Source organism: Fukomys damarensis, unplaced genomic scaffold, assembly GCF_012274545.1.
Source record: "Fukomys damarensis isolate Sample0158 unplaced genomic scaffold, DMR_v1.0_HiC HiC_scaffold_19, whole genome shotgun sequence".
NCBI lineage: Eukaryota > Metazoa > Chordata > Mammalia > Rodentia > Bathyergidae > Fukomys > Fukomys damarensis.
The window spans coordinates 26,823,427-26,843,070 of NW_022900931.1; the positions used below are offsets into that span (position 1 = coordinate 26,823,427).

A 19,644-nucleotide genomic window follows, 5' to 3' on the forward strand; every position below is an offset into this window, starting at 1 on the left:
CGCAATGGGTGAGGGGACAGCGTGCGCCTCTGACAGGTGGGAGGTGGGAGTTCTCCTTCTCCAGCTCCAAGAGGACAAGCTGCCTCCTGGTGCCTGGGGAGACAGCACTTCTGTCCTCTTCACTCTTCCTGGACAGAAGAGGTTATCATATCACCACAGAGACTCCTCGGCGGGGGTGGACTACACGGGATATGGTGGGCACCAGAAAGGTCCCTTCCATTAGGGTCTTTTACATCTCAGGTTGAAGAATTAACCAACAGTGGTGCCAAGATGGAACACAGTATCTGGGAAAGGACCAGAGGAAGGGGAAGAGGGGGCAAGGATTTCTTGGACACCTGCTCCATGCTAGAAAATTTACATTTGTGGTTTCATCTGGTCGTCTCAGAAACCAGGCTCCCAGAGCCCTCAAAGCCTGGACAAAGTCCCAGGGAAGGAGCTGGGATTTGAAGCCAGGTCTGACTTCCAACTGTTCTTGTGGCTGGAGGAGGAGCCACCAGATGAGCAGGGAGCCAGGGCTGGGAGGGGCTGTCAGGAGGAAGTTTATGTCCCGTGTATAGATTATTCTCGAGCCATATCAGTTTGCTTCCAGGTAGCCACACACCTATTTTGTTACAGCTTGATTTGACAGGATAAATCAGCAAAAAAGGAAATTATTGCTATGAATACTTGGATAATTTTTTCTATGTGCCTCAAAGGATGAAAACCACTTACCAAAAGCAAAACCAAAGCGGGGGTGGGGTGGGGGACCCAGCACTTAATGCCTGAACAACAAATGTGCTGAAAGAAACTTCCAAGACTAAGGTCACCAGGCTTGGTGGAGTAAATCTTGGAGTAAATCACTGGAGTAAATCACTGGAGTAAATCTTAACTCTAACTGGCACAGCCAAGAGCAGAGAAGGTCAAGCGAGGACCTCACTGTGCACTTGCTGGCCAGGATTAGATGTTCAGAGCCAAGCTGCAGGGAAAGATTTCGGGTGGAGGACAAACATAATTAGCTAAGCCATTGTGGCATACACCAGGAAGGGGATATAACTGTGTTTATACATAACTCTGACATTACCTGATGTTAACAAATTTACTAAAATGCCAGCCACGGTCTTGACAATATTGGGTGCAAAATACTGGTGTACACAGATCTTACAGGTTGCTTTCCGAGAGTTGGATCGCAAAACAAGGTTAACAGATGGCAGAGGCCTGAGGGGAGGCAAGCACACTGATTTTATTGAGAAAAAAGCTTATATACTGTGGGGTTGCTGAAGTTTAATAAATAAAGGTCAACTTATAATATATAAAAACAATATAAACATTTATATGCTACATGCATATCATATAATTTAAAGTAATAATTTATGCACGGGGAGACGCAGACTCATGTTCTTCCGATTTTTCTCGACAAGGCACACACGCAGGAGGTGTCTATGCGGATCCAGCGCCAGCCCACGAGTTTGTTGTTCTCTGAAGTCAGTGCCCGGACGTAGGTCTGGGATGTTTTGCACTGAGAGTTCCAGTGTTTGTCATCGATCCCCCTGCAACCGTTTTTGACCGGCCGGGCTTCTTTACATCTGGTTTCATAAAAATATTGTTTGACGGGAGAGTTGCCGGTCTTGATCTCCCCCAGAACCGTGACCTGGTGTCCCCGAATGTCGATGGCGGATGACTTGTCCGTCACCCACAGGCTCTCACTGTCACACACCGAGTACTCCCCTCGGTGACTCTTATGCTCTGCGTACCGTCTCCGCCGCGACGTTCTGTTGGCCCCCACAGGGCCGCCCACGTGGTCCTCCATGAGGTACAGGGGTGGGGGCTCCAGGGGCGCGCTGGAGCTCAGTAGGACCCGAGGGGACCTGTAGCGTCTCTGGTGCCTCAGCGGTTCTGTGTCCGCCACAGTCATGGGCTGGAATTCGGACCTGGCGGGCTCCCCCTGCTCCGGCCTGCGGGCGGCCTCTGCTTCGGGCAGGGTGCTCTGGTAATTTCCCTTAATGTCCACCATCTGCTTGGAGAGCTTGTTTTTCAAAAGATCTGCCTGGATCAGCTTAATAATCAGGGAATTGAGCGAGTCTTCCGGCAAACTCCTCTGATCCATGTTGTTACCTTGGATGCCACGGAGATAAGCGAGAAATATCACATAAAACAAGATGAACATCCCCTTGTTCACCTGTAAGATCTGAAAAGGAAACAGAGGCGTTAACGGCAGGCTGTGGCAGCTGAGAGGCCCCGCTCTCCTGGCACTGGCCCCAGAGGCTCAGAATTCCTGAGGTGGCCAAAGAGAGCCGGTGCCACCACCCCAGGTAGGCTACAGGACCCTCACTACATATTCAGAAGGGGCTGTTTCCGGCCCCTGGCTCTGGGGACACAGCCAGGTGTGTGCGTCTGCTCTCCTCCCTGGACAGACAGGACCAGCTGCGCTCTGGCCCGTCTGCCTCATCCAGCAACCTCCGAGGGAGTGCGGATGATGTCCTGATACTGTAACCACTTCTTGAGGCCGGAAAGACCAAGCCTCTCTATCTCAGCCGACTGTGAAGCCTCAGCCTGAGGAATATAAGTGAGTAGTTGCATCCCTTTAGCAGCAGTACAGCGTGTAAGCTGTCTCAAGAAAAAGAACTCTGTGGCACCCCAACTCCAACCCTGAGTCTTCTCAAGGACACACCGAGGCTGGGGTCTGCAGCCGCTGTCCCTGTGCTGTGACAGCAAACCTGGCAGAGTCTGTTCTCTGGCTGCTGTGAGTGAACACACAGGGCCACTTCCCATGCTGTGGGGCAGCCCGTGCCTCCGGGTGCCGTGCCAGGCTCTCAGACAGAGACCACCAGGCAGCCCTGCTGATCCAATGCCCCCAGAGACCCTGTCCTCCTAACAGCAGCCTTGCAGGGACAGTCACCCCCTGCAGACAACAGCCGGGCGACAGACCCAGCTTACCTAGCCAGTCACAGTGGCAAGAGGCACTGTGGGTCCACCCACCCTGCTCTGGATTTCTTAAAGTTTCCATTACAAAATGTTTCTTTTAGTGATTCTATTTCTAATTCGACTATCTCCTTGCTTAAGTGGCACTCCAGTCCATCAGCTCTCTGATTCTGTTGCCATAGTAGCTCCTGTTGAGTCCTCATGGGATTACAGAGCTGATCTCCAGACACCTTCCTGCTGGTCCCCTGCACTGGAGCGGAGCCCAGACCTGCTGAAGGTTAGCACAGGAAGGAGACACCGAGGCGGACGGGCAGCTGAGCCAGGGATCCTAAGCCGCAGCCTGGTGCATACCAGTGCCCTTGTTGTCGCTGCCACCTCCCTGGCTCCCAGGGGCTCATCATTTCCTCTTTCAAGTTCTGCCTAAACATGGAAAATAAAAATGCTTCCCGTGGCTCACCTTTGGTATTTTCAGAAAGACTTTACTAAGTCCAGAGGGAAAACAGATAGGAAACAAACAAAGTTGTCAGGAGAAAGGGCAACACAGCCTCCCAGGGCCATGTCAGCCTGCCTTGTACACTGAGCCTCTTTCCTCATCCCATCTGAGGGTCTGCTGGCTCTTTTGTCTCCAAAGGCCAACAGTCATGCAGGACTTCCCCTCCTGGCTCCTGGACTGTCCATGTGGTAAGGAGACCATCCTCCCCACCAGGAACCAATCTCTGGACAACAGACTGCTTCAAGGTCAAAGCTAGAGTCTGGTAAGGCTCCCTACCCCTAGAGATTGCCTTCAGAGTTGCATTATCCCAGTAAAGTGGTTCCCACAGGATGATCAGCACCCACCTTCCCACTCTGCACAGAAGTGGCATTTTCTTCAATGCTGCAAGCCCAGCGAAATGAAACTTGAACATAAAAAGTAAAGTGTCAGGCAACTAAAATCACTCAGCCCAAAATGATACTGCTAAAATAAAATAAAGGATCTACCAGTCTGTAGAAAGACAATTTATAAAATCTCCCCTAAGCCCAGCCACCGTAAGGTAAGAGCACACGGGACACCTGATCACAGGGAACCAAGCCAAGGATGGCTTGTCAGGGGCTTCCTAGTAGTGTGAGAGTCAGTGTGACACTTTGGTCAGTGAGGTAACCACAGCAGTGAGCTGAGAGGGAGAATGCTGGGCAGTGCTGGAGGACACAGCATGGAGAAGAAAGAGTCTTCGAAGCTGGTGGTCTGAATGTGGAACTGAAGGTTCTGAGTAGATAAGCCACCTACAATCTGATGCCTCCCTTTTTGTGTTAGTCAGCTTTCCAATACTATAACAAATCCCCGAGAGACTCGAATGACAAATAGAAGAGGGTTATTTCAGATCACAGTCTCAGAGGTTTCAGCTCATGACTGATGGATCTTGTTGCTTTGGTGCCACGGTGACACATCACAGTGAGAGCACATGGTGGAGGGGAAAAGAACAAAGAAGAGACCAAGGGCCCACGGTTCCTTTCCAAGGTGGCCCCCAGTGACCTGAACACGCCTCCCAGGCCCTGCCATTAGGGATCATGACCTGCCTGTGGTTCTATGTAGGGGACGAAGCCCCTTTAAAATGCATCTTTGGGGCCATTCCAGATTCCCATGTGGAAATTTCACAGCTAAGGAAACCCAACTTCCATGTTCCAGGAGGAGCCACACAGGGAAGCAGAGGCATTCTTCCCGCTCCAGCCCTGGCCTCCCACTTTTGCCCCATGGTCCACCCCACTGATGAATCTGCTGCCCAAGTTAGTGTCATGATAGCCCCTACACACGTGCTGTGCCTTCTGCCTGGTCACTCCTGTGACCTGGCATGTTGAAGTCGTTCCCACCTTCAGCGCCAGGCTCGTGAGTTGACTTCCCTGTGAAGCTCCCCCAGACCCTGTGCCTCCTTTGTCTCCCCAGCCTGTTCTCCAAATGGCTACACAGCGAGTACCACATCTCTCCCAGCTCTGCACCGCTCAGTGTGGGCCCATTTCTGCATCTGTGCTGTTTCTGCTATCAAATCTGAACAGCTGGCCATGAGAGTCCAAGTCAGCACTGGGAGTGAATCACACACATACAAGCCTGCTTTGAAACCCAGCAGGCATCCCGAGAGCTTCTAGCTTTTTTCATAGAAAGCAAACCCCAAAATGTTGCTAAGCGAACCTCCAAGACACACAAGTTTGAAGCCTCGGGCAACCTCTTCACTCTTGTGGGTAAGGACATCGAGGCTTGGAGCGGTAAGGTCAGACTGCTAATTAGTGGCAGAGAGTGACAGAAGGATCTTGGGCCTCCGGTTCAGCAGATGTTATGTGGTCCGTGCACAGTGAGCTTTACGTGAAAGCACCGAAGACAGCACTGGCACTACAGAAACGTCAGATGCACACGAGCCTAGTTTCTGGGGCCGCCTGAGGGGCCTCTTGCCTGCTCCCGTGGCACGCACACTCGCACGAGGACCCTGCATCTGGAGAGCTCCTTCCTCTCCGTCTGGCTCCCAGCAGTCTGCACCAGGATCTGGGCCACAGGGTCTTCTCCCAAGTGCTCACAAGAGCTTGGATCTCAGAGCAGCCACACTGGCGGTGGGAGAAGGAAAGAGTATCAGGATTGGGAGGTGGGAGCACGGAGAAGGGCAACACGAAGAAGGCAAGTTGGGGAACTGTGAAGTGGCATTTCTCAGTCTGCTTGGTTTCCTGCCTTCTCTCCTCAGGTGGAACCTCCCAGGTGCGATTCCCCTGCTGGGGGGAATGGATGCAAGGAGGCCGAGTCAGCAGGGCCCAGGTGAGGCGAGGCAGTGGCTTTCTGTGCTAGACCTCAGTCCTTTGTGGGGCCCTGGTGAAGCAAGTACTGTGTTCTCATCACCCACACATATCCTCCTCGGCAAAGGGGACCTTGCCCTTTTCAGCCACACACCAATGGTGCCCGGCACAGGGCCAGACAGGTGGCAGAGTTGCAGTGTCTGTTCAGGGAATGGGCATCGCGACAACCAAGACCTGCGGAGGCACCGCTCACTGGCTGGGAGGCGGCATGGGATTCTGCCAAGCCTTGTTTTGGAAGCCAATCAACTCTGCCTTCTTTTCCCAAAGAAAATGCAGGCCCTGGCTCTAAAGCAGCCATGGTCCCCAGGCTCTTCTTGGCTATAATTAGAAAAAGACCTGTTAAAGACCTCAGTAAAACCCTTTCCTACACTCTCCCTAGTGCCCACTTCTCCCGCTTGGCGTTTTCCCAGATCCTGACCAATGTGCACATGCTATTTCCCCACTTAGAAATGCTTTCCCACATATGGTGTTTTCTCAGTCCCCGGAGCAACATTCCTATAAGGTTTCACCATCCCTCAAAATACTCAAAAGAGAGCAGTTTCTGATTTCTCCTTTTGGCTCAGTTTGCAATACACTCAGAGGGCTTCTGGGTATCCATGAAAGCGGCTGAGTTGGAAAGAGGGGCTGGTGCAGGAGCTGAGACCACAGCAACCTGTGTCTGTCCTGTCACACACGGAGTCGAGACTGCATCCTTCAGGCTCCAGTTTGCCTCTCCAGGACATTTCCCTACACTGGACCAGCTACTGACCATGCCTTCCAGTCGCCTCTTAGAGAGAGTGCATCATTAGCCTGCTAGAGCAAGAGCATCTTGAATAAAAATGCTGGAGTCCATATAATGATGTATGTGAAACCTGTGATGCTGTTAACAACCTCACAGAGGGAGGTACTTTTATATATCCCATTCCAGATAGGGAAGCTGAGGCACAGGGCAGTTAGACAACTGGCTGCTAAGCAGAACCAGGATCTGAGTACAGTCTGGTGCCAAGATCCATGCTCTTAATGACCACACTCTGCCACCTCTCTGTCTTTCCTGCTCTCCATCATCCCCTGCACATATTTCCAGGGCAAGCCGGATTTCCAAGCCTGGAGCCAGGACAGCTGCTGTGAGCACCTCCCCAAGAAGCCATGGACATGGACCTTGTAGCATCTGCAAGGGTCTGGGGCCACCCCTTCCAGTTCCTCCTCCCAGATTCCTTAGGAAAAAGGAAAGCACTGCTCATGAAAGTAAAGCAAATCCAGCGCAGCCCAGGGCCTGATACCTCCTGAGGTACCCCGTGACTGCAGAGAGCTCAAGTTGCAGGGGACAGAGCACTGGATGTACCTTCTCACTTCTGAGTGAGCAGCCAGCCCTGGACACTTGGTGACTTTTAAAGGGAGGCAGAGAGGCTCTGTTTTAGCTTTCCTCAGAAAGGACTCAGAAAATCAAATGTGAAAAGAATTTTTAATTTGTCAAATGTTTAACAGGCAAATTCAAGAGACTTCATTGTCCCTTGTGCAGGCACAGTGGTCTGGAGGCAAATGTGCTCTGGCGGGGGTTGGAAAGGTTACTGTCCAGCTGGTTCTGCAGCTCAGAGGACTCTGTCCTGCCCCATAACCCTAAGGTCTCGCTCAGGGGGAGGTGGGAAAGTGAGAAATTTAAATAGAATGACAAAAGGGAAAGGAATGTGGGAGATATTAAAGAAAGGCCATCTAAAAGACCAGTTGAGCTCCTTCCCCAAATCGGAATTGCAAAATTAATTCGCACTGGCTTTGTTCAGACATAGATCTGAGGCCTCAGCATTGGTCAGTGGGGCCACAGGAAGATGTGCAGCCACTGGGAGGCGGGAGAAAGGGGCCGGCAGGGTCTCCATGGTGCTTGGTCTGGTGCTGGCCACTCTTTATTAATGACCTGGAAGCAGGAGAGTGAGGAATGGCAGATTAATTAAAACACACGGGTGATGCCCAAAGGGGAGGTTGTGTGGCCCCCAGTAAGAACACACCAATTGGCAACCTGGAAATAGCAGGATTAGATTCAAACTGGAAAGGCACAGGTCAGCCCACAGGGGGTGAGACGAATCCAAAACCAACAAGGGAGGCAAGTGCTCAAAAGGGAAGGAAGGAGGGAGGGGGCAGCTTGGGATTGCATCAGAGAAGTGAATGCACTGGACGGGCTGTGGGCTGTCCTGTGCCTTTGCCTTCCCCTCTGGCCCTGCGATGGCCCATTCACTATTAGGAGATCCCCAGGGGTGGGGGAGGACCTCTGACATGACCTCTTCTGTGCTCTTCCTTTCCCTCTTCCTCTCTTCTTGTCTTCCTTCCCCTTCCTTCTCATCCTTCTCCTTTTGTGTGTGGTGCTAGGAATTGAACCCAGGGCCTTTGTACTGAGCCAAACAGTTTTTATTTTATTTTTTTAAGATTTGGGACAGGGTCTGTCTAAGTGTCCCAGGTTGGGCTTGAACTTGCAATTCTCCTGCCTGAGCCTCCCAGGATTCTGTAGCTATAGGTGTATGCCGCCGTGCCCAGCCTACACTCCTCACCTTACAAAGCAGGATGTAAATCGAGAGGGCAAGATACAGAGCCATGATCAGACAGCAGGCTGGAACAGTTGCCCAAAATGAGGGCTAATACGCTCTGAATTCACAGAGAACCCCAAGGAATCCGTGATGAAAACAAGGAAGAGCCATGTGTCTGCCTGTGTTTAGGGAGAACTCGCCTGCTGATCCCTGGGCTCTGGGCAGGTCTGAGTCAGTGGGTGAGAGCAGAGCCAGGGAAGTCGCTTCCTATTATGGTCTTTAAAATCTCTTATGTCTACACTGCTTCCTCTTGTTAAGACCTAACTCTTAAAACAATGGGTTCAAACCGACACGGTGAACCCTGGGACTGAGATCTGGGATGGGGCAAGGTCCCCCAGGGTCAGCAGGTGCCAGCTTCCCAGCAGAAAATGGTACACAGTCAACAGAGGTGGCACCTTCCAGAATGAAACACAATGGAGCAGAACTTCAGAGGGCTGGGTCGGCTGTCTCGGAAAGTACTGAATGGTCTTTCCCGGGGCCATGAAGTGACCAGGGAGCCTGACACATGGGGCCTAGATCCTCTGAGAAAGCTGAGCGCCCGGAGACGAAGGCAGAGGGCTGGGAGCAGGCTCTGCACAGAGAGGAATTTCACGTTGTTTGGCGCACACCCTCCTCTGGCCCCAAGGCAGTGAGAGATGGGAGGTATGGCACATGTCAAAACACCGTGCGCCCACGCCTCCCTAGGAAGGTGGGGCGCCGATTCCCTGGCCGAGGAGCCTTTTGGCTTTACCCCATCTTGGCAGCAGGAACAGAGAGGAGCTTGGTACACTGACACGAGCCCCGGGAAACGCAAGTTTACTTTGCCTGCGCACCCCGTGGACTCCATGCCATGGCCAGAGGTGATGAGGAAGCCATGCAAGACAGTGAGTGAAGCCAGTGGCTGGCGCAGATGGCACTGATTTAGTGAGATCCTTTTCAGTTGTTTGAGACATTCACCTTCATAGATTGCTTTGCATGCAAGCAAACACACACACTCGCACACACCTGGTACCCACCACAGCGAGGATGGATGGCTCAGTCAGCTATCTAACATTCTGCCACTTCTTTATCTGGGGATTACTTTCTGCATCTGTGTTAAGTCCATTTTGCAAACACCATGGAAGGTTGCTTCAAGTGTAGGCAGCTGGGGAACAAGGGGCACTAGAGGATGACTTAGCCACAGAGAAAAACTTCTTCAACCTTTTTTGTCTTAAGCCTGTGACTCGTGATGAAGCGGGGCTATGCGTCACGCACTTTGCCTGCAAAATGCTACACAGCAGAAAACTGCCCTATTCCAAGGTAGGGGCTCCCGATTTTAAAGTGGTAACAAATATAAAATCTATAATAAGCAGAGGTAAGGATGATGATGTCAGTACAGGTATCTATCTTGTCTACCCAGCCAAGAACGAAGCCTAGAATGGTAGCTGGGTCAGAGCTGGAAGCCTAGGGAAAGCTCAAGGCACGACTTCTGCTTGGTTTACACGCCGGGTGCCTCTTCCCAACCTAGCCAACACCTGGCCTGGCTATGCCCAGGTGGTGACATCAAGGCTGGGATTGACAGACTGTCCTGGTTTGGCCCCAGAGGCTGCAGGGAGCGTGGCTAGCCCAGCCCCTTCTCTGAGGCCAGGCTCCAGCCTCCGTGGAGAGGGTGAGGCCATGGCTGGGGGAGGCTCTGTCTGTGGCTGGCTCTGGTCCCCTCACAGTCTGAGGACGGCAGGGCCACAACTGTCTTGTTCTACTCCGTTGGCTCACCACAGTGCTTTTGCAGATAGGGAAACTGAGGCACAAGGCGCGTGTGGTGACTGTGTGAGCCGGGTCTGTGATGATGCTAGGATGTGCACACAGAAAACAGCCAGCCTCCCCTCCCAACTGCAGTGTGAAGTAGGCACTTACGAAATGTTATGACTCCAACCCCAAACAGTCTAGCAATTTTTCTGGGCAGCAGGGGCAAGACTTCAAACCAACCTGGAGCTTGTCCTCTGAAAGCAACTTTGGCACAAACCTCTGAACCCAAAGCTGTCTTTAATCACAGACCCAAGTCATAATAATTACCAGTGATAACTGCCGACATTCGCTGAGCCTCAGCATATGGCAGGCTTTGCAGAATGTTTCCCGTGGATCATCTCAATTCATCCTCACAGATACGACTATTATCCTCACTTCGCAGCTGAGGAAACTGAGGCTCAGAGGGATTAAGGCGTTTTCCCCAGGGTGACGCATCCACGGAGAGGCAGAGTTGGGATTCAAACCTGTGTCTGGGACACCCAGGAACCTAACTTCACACCTCCCAAGTCACTCCAAGTCCAAGGCACCCGTCACTCTGGTGTAGCAGTCCAGGCAGGAGCACCACGCTGGCATCGGTGCCTTCTTTCCTTGTTTTTAGAGAAAGAGACTGAAGACAGACTCGCTGAAATGGAAGGAGAACGGCCTCACAGCCCAATGCCGGCATCCCTGACTTAGGGCTGGAAAACATGACTACCCAACACGCACTAGCAGGCTCATATGTAGTTTAAAATATTCTTTTCCTCTTTCTTAATTGATGGTTAAAAAGAAAGACCAAGAACCTAGTGATTCTTTTTTCAAAACTGGGCAAATTTTTAAGGTGAGATAGACTTCTGACCCTTTGGTCTTTATAGATTATAGCATATTTGTAATTGATGAACAGAACCGAAACAATGCAGGCTCTGGGTACATCACCTGTTTATTAATTAATGAAGTCAGCCCTGCCAGGTACCAGTTTGTGACTGTTGGAGAATCACTGCTTATTTTGAGAACTCATTTACAACAGGGGTGCCACTGGTATTTGTGGGAAGACCTTTTTCATGATTGAGTGGGGTTCCACATACACACAACTCAGGTCCTTACCTACCAACTCTCCAGCACACACCACCCCTCCTCATGGCGACAAACAAAGTAAAAAAGACCCACTATCTTCTAAATACCACCTGGGAAGACCTTGTCACCCCTGGCTAAGGGATGTGTGCCACCCTGTGGGTGGCCTTATTGTTTTCAGATCACTGGCCCGCTTGAGAATGTGATCAAAGATAAAAGCCTTTTCTGTTAAAAGCATACATGTCCACATAAAGGACGTTTCTGAAAAAAAAAAAATCACAGTGCTTCACAGACTTTCTAAAGCCCCACCCAGCAGCCCATAGATCCTAGGTTTAGAATTCTTGAATTAAAGAATTTCGAAGTTTCTCCCTAGCTGGAATATCCGGTGCCTCCATTACTGTGTGCAAATCCCGAGTCCTGTCCTCATAACAAATGCTCCTGATTACCAGCCTCATTCTCCAGGCCTCCCTGGTTCTCCATGTCCCGCTGAAGCTCTGGAGCCAGGAACCAGCACAGTGATCTACTAAGATTCCTGTACAATGGGAAGAGTATGGAAGGAACGGGACTCACCAAAAGGAAAGAGGAATTTGTAGGAGGGGCAGAGCTAGAACCCGGCTCTCCAGCATCCTGCACTATTTATCCAGAGCTGCACACCGGGCAGTACATGTACAGACACTGGGGAGGAGATCTGCTTACAGTGGAGGAGGCACAGGAGCCACGTGAGAGTGCCCCTCCCGGGTGTTCAGGGCTGCACTGCGAGGGCTGGGCTGGGCCCCGGAGGCCCTGTCGAAGCAGAACTCTCTTTCTCCCTTCCCAAGTGTCTGTGCCCTCCACAGACACGTCTTCCTTCCTGCCCACTACCACTCCACGAGACTTCCCTCCCACCTGTCCCTGCGAGCTCTCCACTCCTCGCACCCTCAAGGCCATCCTTTGTGATGTTAGAAAAGCCAGTTTCCCAAAGGGTTCTTCCTTTTCCAGCCATCTGCAGTGATAAGCCGGGCATGCTCCGTACCCACCGTGGCTGGGCAGATGCAGAAGGTCACAGGGTGGGCAGTGCATGACTCTGGCCTCAGGAGACACCCTGGGGGTTAAGCATAATCAGCAACTCTCTTGATATATCAGACAACAAAAATTGGGCAACTTGTTATTATTATTTCCAGTACTGGGGCTTGAACCCAGGGCCTTCACACGGAGCTACATCCTCAGCCTTTTTTGTTTTCCTTGAAAAATCATCTCACTAAATTGCTAAATTGTCCAGGCTAGGCTTAAACTTGAAATCTCTCTGCCTCAGCCTCCCAGGGTGCTGGGATTAAAGGCGTGCTTCATCATGCCCAGCTTAGGTAAACTCTTTGTAAGAAAGCCTAGCCAAAAAATACATTTGGACCAGATACTGTGTGCATGCATTTTGTTAGTCTGAAGTATTTCTGATACTCCTCCATGCAGCAAAGGTATGTATGTTCCCTTTCTTCACAGGGGAGTGGGCTTGTGCCTGGTTTGATCAACAACAATAGAAGCATCATTATGCAATTTCCAAGGCTAGGTCATAAAAGGACATGTGGCTTTGGCCTTGTTCCTGGAGTACTGAGCTATTATGTGAGCAGTCTAGGGGGCCAGAGGTCACCATGTTGGAAAGGGTCCCCTGGGTAGATCAGCCTAGTCCAGGCCTTCTAGCCTTCTCTGACACAGACAGACTTAATCCAACAAGTGAAATTGACTGAGAGGATACGAATCAGCCCAAATGCCAGCCAAATTCTACCAGGTGACCTCCGTCAGGCCAACGGCTCAGAGGAACCCCACAGCCCAGTTCCTGATCCACCCTAACCCTGACCCACACAATCTAGAGAAATGATAAAATTACTTACTGCTAAAGATAAGCAAATACCCACAGTCAGAAAAACTACTGAGGCCTAGAGGTGTTGTTTGTCTTTCAGTCAATGACCACATTTCATTGTATCTGCTCAGACAGCCCAAATGAAATTCCTGAAGGATGGCTCTAACATGAATTCCTAGGGTCATCCCTGGTGCACCAACAAGGACATGGAACCAGAGCCTTGCTCACTGAGACTCCGAGGAGTGTGTGTGAGAGAGAGACAGAGACAGAGGCAGAGAGACACAGAGATAGGGAGGCAGACAGAGAGAGAAGAGCACGGGAACACGGAGGGGGCTTCTACAAAGAGGTGATTTCAGCTGTGCCACAAATCCATGGGAAAAAAGGAGGGTAGGAGAGAGTGCCACCCCAGAGCCTCCACCACTGCAGCTCCAGAGGGAGGTTCCAGTGAGTAGTGCCCCACTGCCCATCTCGCCATTGCATTACATCCTGCACTAGCTTCAGTCTCGCCCTCCACCAAGGAAGTGGGCCGGCCGGTGCTCTGGACATGGAGGGGCCGTGGGTCCGGCGTCACGGGGAAGCAGGAGATGTGGGCACTCAGTTCCAAAGAAGAGCTTCCGGCAGTGCCACAGTGCACTGTGAAATCAGTTATGATCGCACATGACCTCCGTCCTTGTCCCAAGAGTCTGGGAGTCATACCCAGCGGCACTGTCACCTGAGGGTACAAAGTGGACACTCACAGCAGTTGTGTGCTGCTGGGAAACAGACGGGCCCCGTTTGTGCCTGAGTGTGTGTGTGGGTCCGTGTGGGTCTGCAGTGCATACGTCAGCTTGTGTGCATGATGTCTGTGTGTGGTTGGGTTGTCTGTGTCTAAAACATGTGCGTGTGTGTTGTGTGTCCGTGTGTGTGCCTGGGTGGCTCTGTGTGTCGGTGTGGTGTCCTGGGAGGAGACCCTGAGAAGGGGAGGAGACTGCTGGGCAGCGGGGCCGGGAGAGCAGGCCCTCCTCCTGCACCCACAGAGCCACTCGGCCAAGTCTCCCAGCCCCAACCCCAGGCAGGCATCAGCTCCCTCCCATACACAGAGCGGAAGTCAAGGGAGCCACCCTGTGACCCTTCCAGTTGCAGCGGTTGGCCCATCTCAGTCTAAAGCCAGGCTGATGGCCGCTGGCACAGGAGTGGGCTGATTCCTGGGTCCCTCCCGCCAGCCCAGGCTGCCAGTGTTGCCCCACTGTCAGGGCCCTCAGCAGCAGTGGCCTTGCTGGGTCCCAGAGCAGGAAACTTGTGAGGACAGGCAGCGGTGCAGGAGCCCCAGAGATACAAAGAAACTCTGGGTCAAGTTTGCATTTCTCATTATTTCTCCAGGCCTTCTCAAATTCCTTTTGTTTAGAAAGCTCCTTAAGTTTCGGAAGGCACCCCTCCCCCAACCTCCCCGAGAACCCCAGAGCTGCTTAGCCTGTAACCTTCTGGATAACACGTTCCATATGTGGTCACTGCATGAGCCTTGCACGCTCACTTCTGAGGTCACCTCTCCCAGAATGGTTCCCCAGCTTCCCCCAGACCCCCGCCCCCATCCAGGAAGCAGAGGTGGCATCAGGAAGGGGGTGCCCTGCTTTTGCTTCTGGTGGCTCCCTTTCAGGATTCCTGCAGGGTCACCTCCTGAACCTCAGAGCTGCTGCCTCTGCTCCCACCTGCCTGCTGCCTGCCACCAACAGCTGTGCAAACCCTCCTTAAGCACTGGGGCTAATTGAGCAGCACCCTGACTGAGCTTGCCACATGATTTGCTTAGAGCATGCTCTTCCAGCAGCGCAACACAGCATTCTATTGTCCTCCATTCCCACCCGGCCCCCCTCCTGGGTGACTACCCACTGTGGTAAATAAAACAACTTCCAAGGCTCCCTTTGGAGCACAGAGAGACCCACCCCTTCCTTACTTGTGTGCGCATGAATGAGTTGTTGGCTTTACAGCAGGGCTGAACACATACATCCTCACCCTGTCTTGTGGGTTCCCAAAAGTCAGGACAAAGTAAGCCTTAACAGCTTTGGAGGGGCAGAGTGCGAGGGCTGCAGACAACTTCCAAGTGGCCCAAAGGGCCTGGGAACTCCTCAAAGTTCCTCTGCCTCGGTAGCATCGCTGCCCTCAAAGGGTTCAGACTCCCACGGGTGCTGTGAGGAACAAGCAGTGGAGCAGCGCAGGTGGAGCAGACCTGGGGACCCAGACATCAGCCTGACAGCCTTGAGGCCTCCGACAAGACACACAGGCCTCGGTGTGTGACAGGACACAGCCGGGACCCACATGGTGGAGCGATCGACCTTCCTTCTCTCCTGAAGGAAGAAAGGAACTTGAGCAGCTACTCTGGGCTCAGGACCATAGTTTAAGACTACTTCCTACTGTACCGGCGCTTTGGAGAGAGAGGGAGTTAAAACTACAAAGAGAGTGGACACTGCCATCTTAAAGCTGAGAAATGCAGGTGCAGTGTAGGTGAGTGAAGGGCTACCAGCTGTCGCAGGTAGAGTTCGAACTACAGCCAGAGTCCCCGTTTCCTGGATCTGGAGCCTCACCCTTCCTAGGAGATGCTGATATCTACTGAGTCCTGTTGTTCAGGACAAGATGCCTGCCCATAATCCCCAGAGAAGGGGACGTCCCACAGCTACAAAATGCAGACCTTCCTTCCTCTGCCCTTCCGGCATGCAGTGTGCCAGCTCACACCGAAAAATTGTTTCCAAAGCTGCACCCCTGCTGGCTGCAAGAACGCTTCCTGTCCAGGGGGTGGATGGGCTGCTCACATTCTGCGCCATTTCCCTCTAATTCTCACCAGGCAGGAGCCTCCCAGCCACACCCAGTGCTTTCCCTCCTCTGCTCCCATTCTCGGCTGTTCAGACTGGAGATCAGAGAAGCTAAGCAAAGGCAAGTATTGAAAAGCACTGAACAATACCTGCATGAGGGAAATGACAGCGAAGATGAGAAACAACACATCTGACGATGGGTCTGGATGACGTGTGGGGCCAAGGAGAGGAGTGAACTAATGTAACTGGGGACCTGACTTCAGGAGCTCTAATTACGTGAAGGCTTGGCAAGGACTCTAGTGACCGGGTGCTAATGAACGGTGGATGGGAAGCCAGGGATCTGCACCTACCCTGGCAGGGCCAGCAGGGACCTACTGAACTAAAGCAGAGGGGTCCGGAGCCCTCGAAGCAGGCAGGCACTTCTGGCCAGCAGACTGGTTCTTCTGCCAGTGGCTGCAGGTGGACTGTTGGTGCCATCTCTGCCAGGGAGACTTGTCTGAGCTTACTATGAAGGATTACAGCGAGTGTGCAGGTGTGCGGGCGAACTGGCCAGGTTAACTGGACTGACGATGGAAAAGGCCACGTAGTTCCCTCAGGACCCAGGAGCTGTGCCTCTGACTTCACCTCAGGAGGCGCTGGGCCCGGACCCATGAAGGCAGCTGGGACCCAGCCAGGAGCAGGGGCCACACGGCTGGCGGGGCCAGGATCGCCGCTGCCCTCCATGGTCAAACCAGACTCTGGAAATTTCTTTGCTCATCGGCATCGACGTATAATGTAGAGCTTTCGATCCTTTAACACGATACATCTTCATTCTCCCAGTGATGTCCAAGATGCAGCTGGTTAGGGCCACACTGGCAAAACTAACGCTGCACGGACTCCTCCAAGAAAGGAAAGAAGGAGTCACAACAGCCTTGTGGTCTGTACCCTACTGATGCTTCTGAAGAAGTTGAATGCAAATCAGTTTGCAAATTGAATTATATCTTAAAGATATTGTTGCAATAAAAATCTTCCTATCATGAATTTCTACTAAAACCAGTACCAACACTCTCCAATTAAAAAAAAAAAAATATATATATATACATATATACAATGATTTAGTTTGATCTTAAAAGCACACCTGCAATGTAGAGCAGCTATGCTGTAAACACACCACACTTCCATCCCTAGAACATATGCTTTGAGAGGAAAGGCTTCACCAAGGAAATAAGACATACTGTTCAATTAGCTTTTCAAACATCTAGGTGCCCTGTGCACTTGTATTAGTCCATGTGACTAATTTTCCAGAAGGCAAGAAGTCTGCAGGAGAAAATGGGCTGGGTTACTCCAGTTTTCTTCTCAAACATCCCCAGGAGGAACAGAAAGGAGAGAGGACAAGCAGCAATCACTCACTGCGACTGAAGGGTCAGGAATAATTATAGCATCAATAACGACATCACCAACGCCAGGACCTGTGATGCGAATTCTGCAGTCGCAAGAGCCTTGTGAGGCAGCTCCTGCAGCTCACTCTCTCTTACCGGAAGCTGTGCACAGTCCCCAGTAGCCTCCTAGGAGTCTGGGACAGTATTTTGTGACTAAAGGCATTAATATTTACACTGTGAACATTTAAATATTAATTTTAGTGTAATGAAGATTATGTTAATTCAGGTCAGACTTTGCAGCAAATGAATTTTCTGTAACCTTAGGAGATGATAGACTTTTCCGAGCTTTCTGTTTCAGAAGTCTAAAGAAGAGATGACAGGTGTGTGTTTTTCTATTGCATCAGTGAAGAAACAAAGCCCCAGGAAGAGGCCTTTCCTGGGTCTCCCCAAGGCCTGACTATAGCTTTCAGAAGAAGCAGAGTGGAGATTCCAAGTCAGGCATGTCTGGTACCAGAGCCAGATGTGTGCTGGAACATCAGGCTGAATATGGCGACTCCGTCCAGAACTCGGGCACTGGAACCCTTTACAGAGGTTTTCTGAGGAGGCCAAATTAAACTGAATCTGCCTAAGCTCTCTTCTATGTTTAAAGAACTTTCCCTACAAATACATTTTCCTAGAGATACCATTTTTCCTTATTACGAAAGCAATCTGAACATGTTAAAGAAATAATTAAAAATATAACAATTTGTAAAGGATTCTACCAGTTCCTACAAGTATATCACGGAGTATTTGTGTCAGGCTTTATAAAATCATGTGAGAAACTTTTTATGCATTGGAGTGGAGATTGTTTAATACACATTATTCTGTAGCTTTCTTATTTCCTTTACTATTACAATCTAAGCAGTCTTGCCGCCACAGTGAAATTGTACCTGAGCAAAATGCAGACAGTTACATAATATTCTGTGACATCAAGGTACCATAATTCACTGGAGGACACCCCCTTTTGGACACTATTTCCGATTTTCCACTCTCATAAATAACACTGAAATAAATGTCCTCCTGTACTGAGCCTGCTCTTTGGTTGTCCTTACAGCCCATCCCCTAGCCACTCCCTTATGCTCTGGGTGGACCTGCCCCGAAAAGCCCCATCTTCGGGTGAGCTGCCACATCTGATCTCCCAGTGGACGCTCTTCTTGCACGGAGGGGGAAACCGTACATGAGCCGCGATCAAACTATACGGTGAGTGTTTAAAATTCATTACAGCAAAAGACACACGCCTGTGAATTCCCCTCCAAACACTTGCCCTCACTTTGAGCACACCTATCCCCTTGTTCCGGCCACTGTCTGAAGGAGCTCTGGAAGTCCTCCTCCGTGAGTGTCTTTCCTCGCACTGTTTTGACTTCCTCGATGCCCTGAATCCACTTAACACATTGATCTTTCATGGTCATTTTGACTTTGGGCAACAGCCAGAAGTCATATGGAGCCAGATGTGGTGAGTATGTAGATGAATGAAAGAGAATTTCCGGAGCTGCCACAGAAAGTGGCAGGAATGACGGGAGCGAGGGGGATGCTCTGAGGGGAATGAGTGGCAGCAGGTCTTTATCTGCTATAATTCCTGACAATTTAAACCTTCACCTTGTACTGTGTTTGAATCACATCTCATATGCACTGCTTGCTCTCAGGATCAGCTCAGCCCTAGCTGCAGGCCAACAACTTGATACTTTTCTTCTCCCCTCGTCAAATCTTTCTTCCGCTCCTCTGAACGGTTCCTGCCTGCCCAACCCACTTAGAACACAGAAAATCTTGTTTCACATGGGGGAAGAAAATAATACAAGAGTCCCTCAGGTGGGAATTCTCTCAACCTTCTATTCCATGTACAAACTGGCTTAAATGTTTACTGTTAAGGTGACCAGAAACCTGGTTATCCAAACCAGCGCGCATTTAAAAGTGAGTGAAACTGAGCCACAAGACAGCAACCTCCCAGGACCTAAAAACTTTTGCCCAGGCTGTGTTTTTCAGGATGCAGACACAGAACTCTGGGTTCTATGGTACCACCCAAGATGATTTTGAGAGCCCAGTGGTACCAACTGTTCTGGTGAGCAGAACCAGAAGCACTGACACAGGAGCTGGCAGACCTGGACAAGAAGTAACCCTATCAACAGCTGAAGGAAGGGGCAGGGTAAAAGGAAGAGGAGACCTGATCTCAATTGTCAGAATATGGATCTGGGCAGTATGTGGACTGTTCTGCCAAAGCCCCCAGGTGCAGCAAAGCAGCCTCTGCTCCTCTCTTCCCTGGGCCACATAAATTCCCTCACTGCCAGCCCATGAGGAAGGCGCACACCTGAGCTTCCGTCTCCTTGTGAGTTGGCCTTTAGTAGGGTCTTTATAAGAATCCAGGGGCCACAGTATCAGCTACATGCACACTGGTCAGGCAGCCCTGCTGGGGTAGCAGCTACACCACAGCAGGAGTGGTGGAATTTGGCCTCAGAAAACCAGTCACCCATCAGGTGGGGTCATCCTGGACAGAGCCACGCTTTCTCTGAGTGACAGTCATCTCCACTCCAACAGTCCCTTCCACTTCCTCACAAGCTGCCTTTCATCCT

At 51.2% G+C, this 19,644-nt stretch overlaps 1 protein-coding gene across 1 annotated transcript in view; it reads right to left on the reverse strand.

The window, feature by feature from the left end:
* Positions 1-1,204: 1,204 nt before the first annotated feature.
* Ntf3 (neurotrophin 3) overlaps positions 1,205-19,644 on the reverse strand; it is a 56,479-nt gene continuing 38,039 nt past the window's right edge. The window contains exon 2 of the mRNA XM_010611607.3: positions 1,205-2,164. Coding sequence (XP_010609909.2) covers positions 1,370-2,164 — 795 coding nt within the window. The 3' untranslated portion in view covers positions 1,205-1,369. The remainder of the gene's footprint in view (positions 2,165-19,644) is intronic.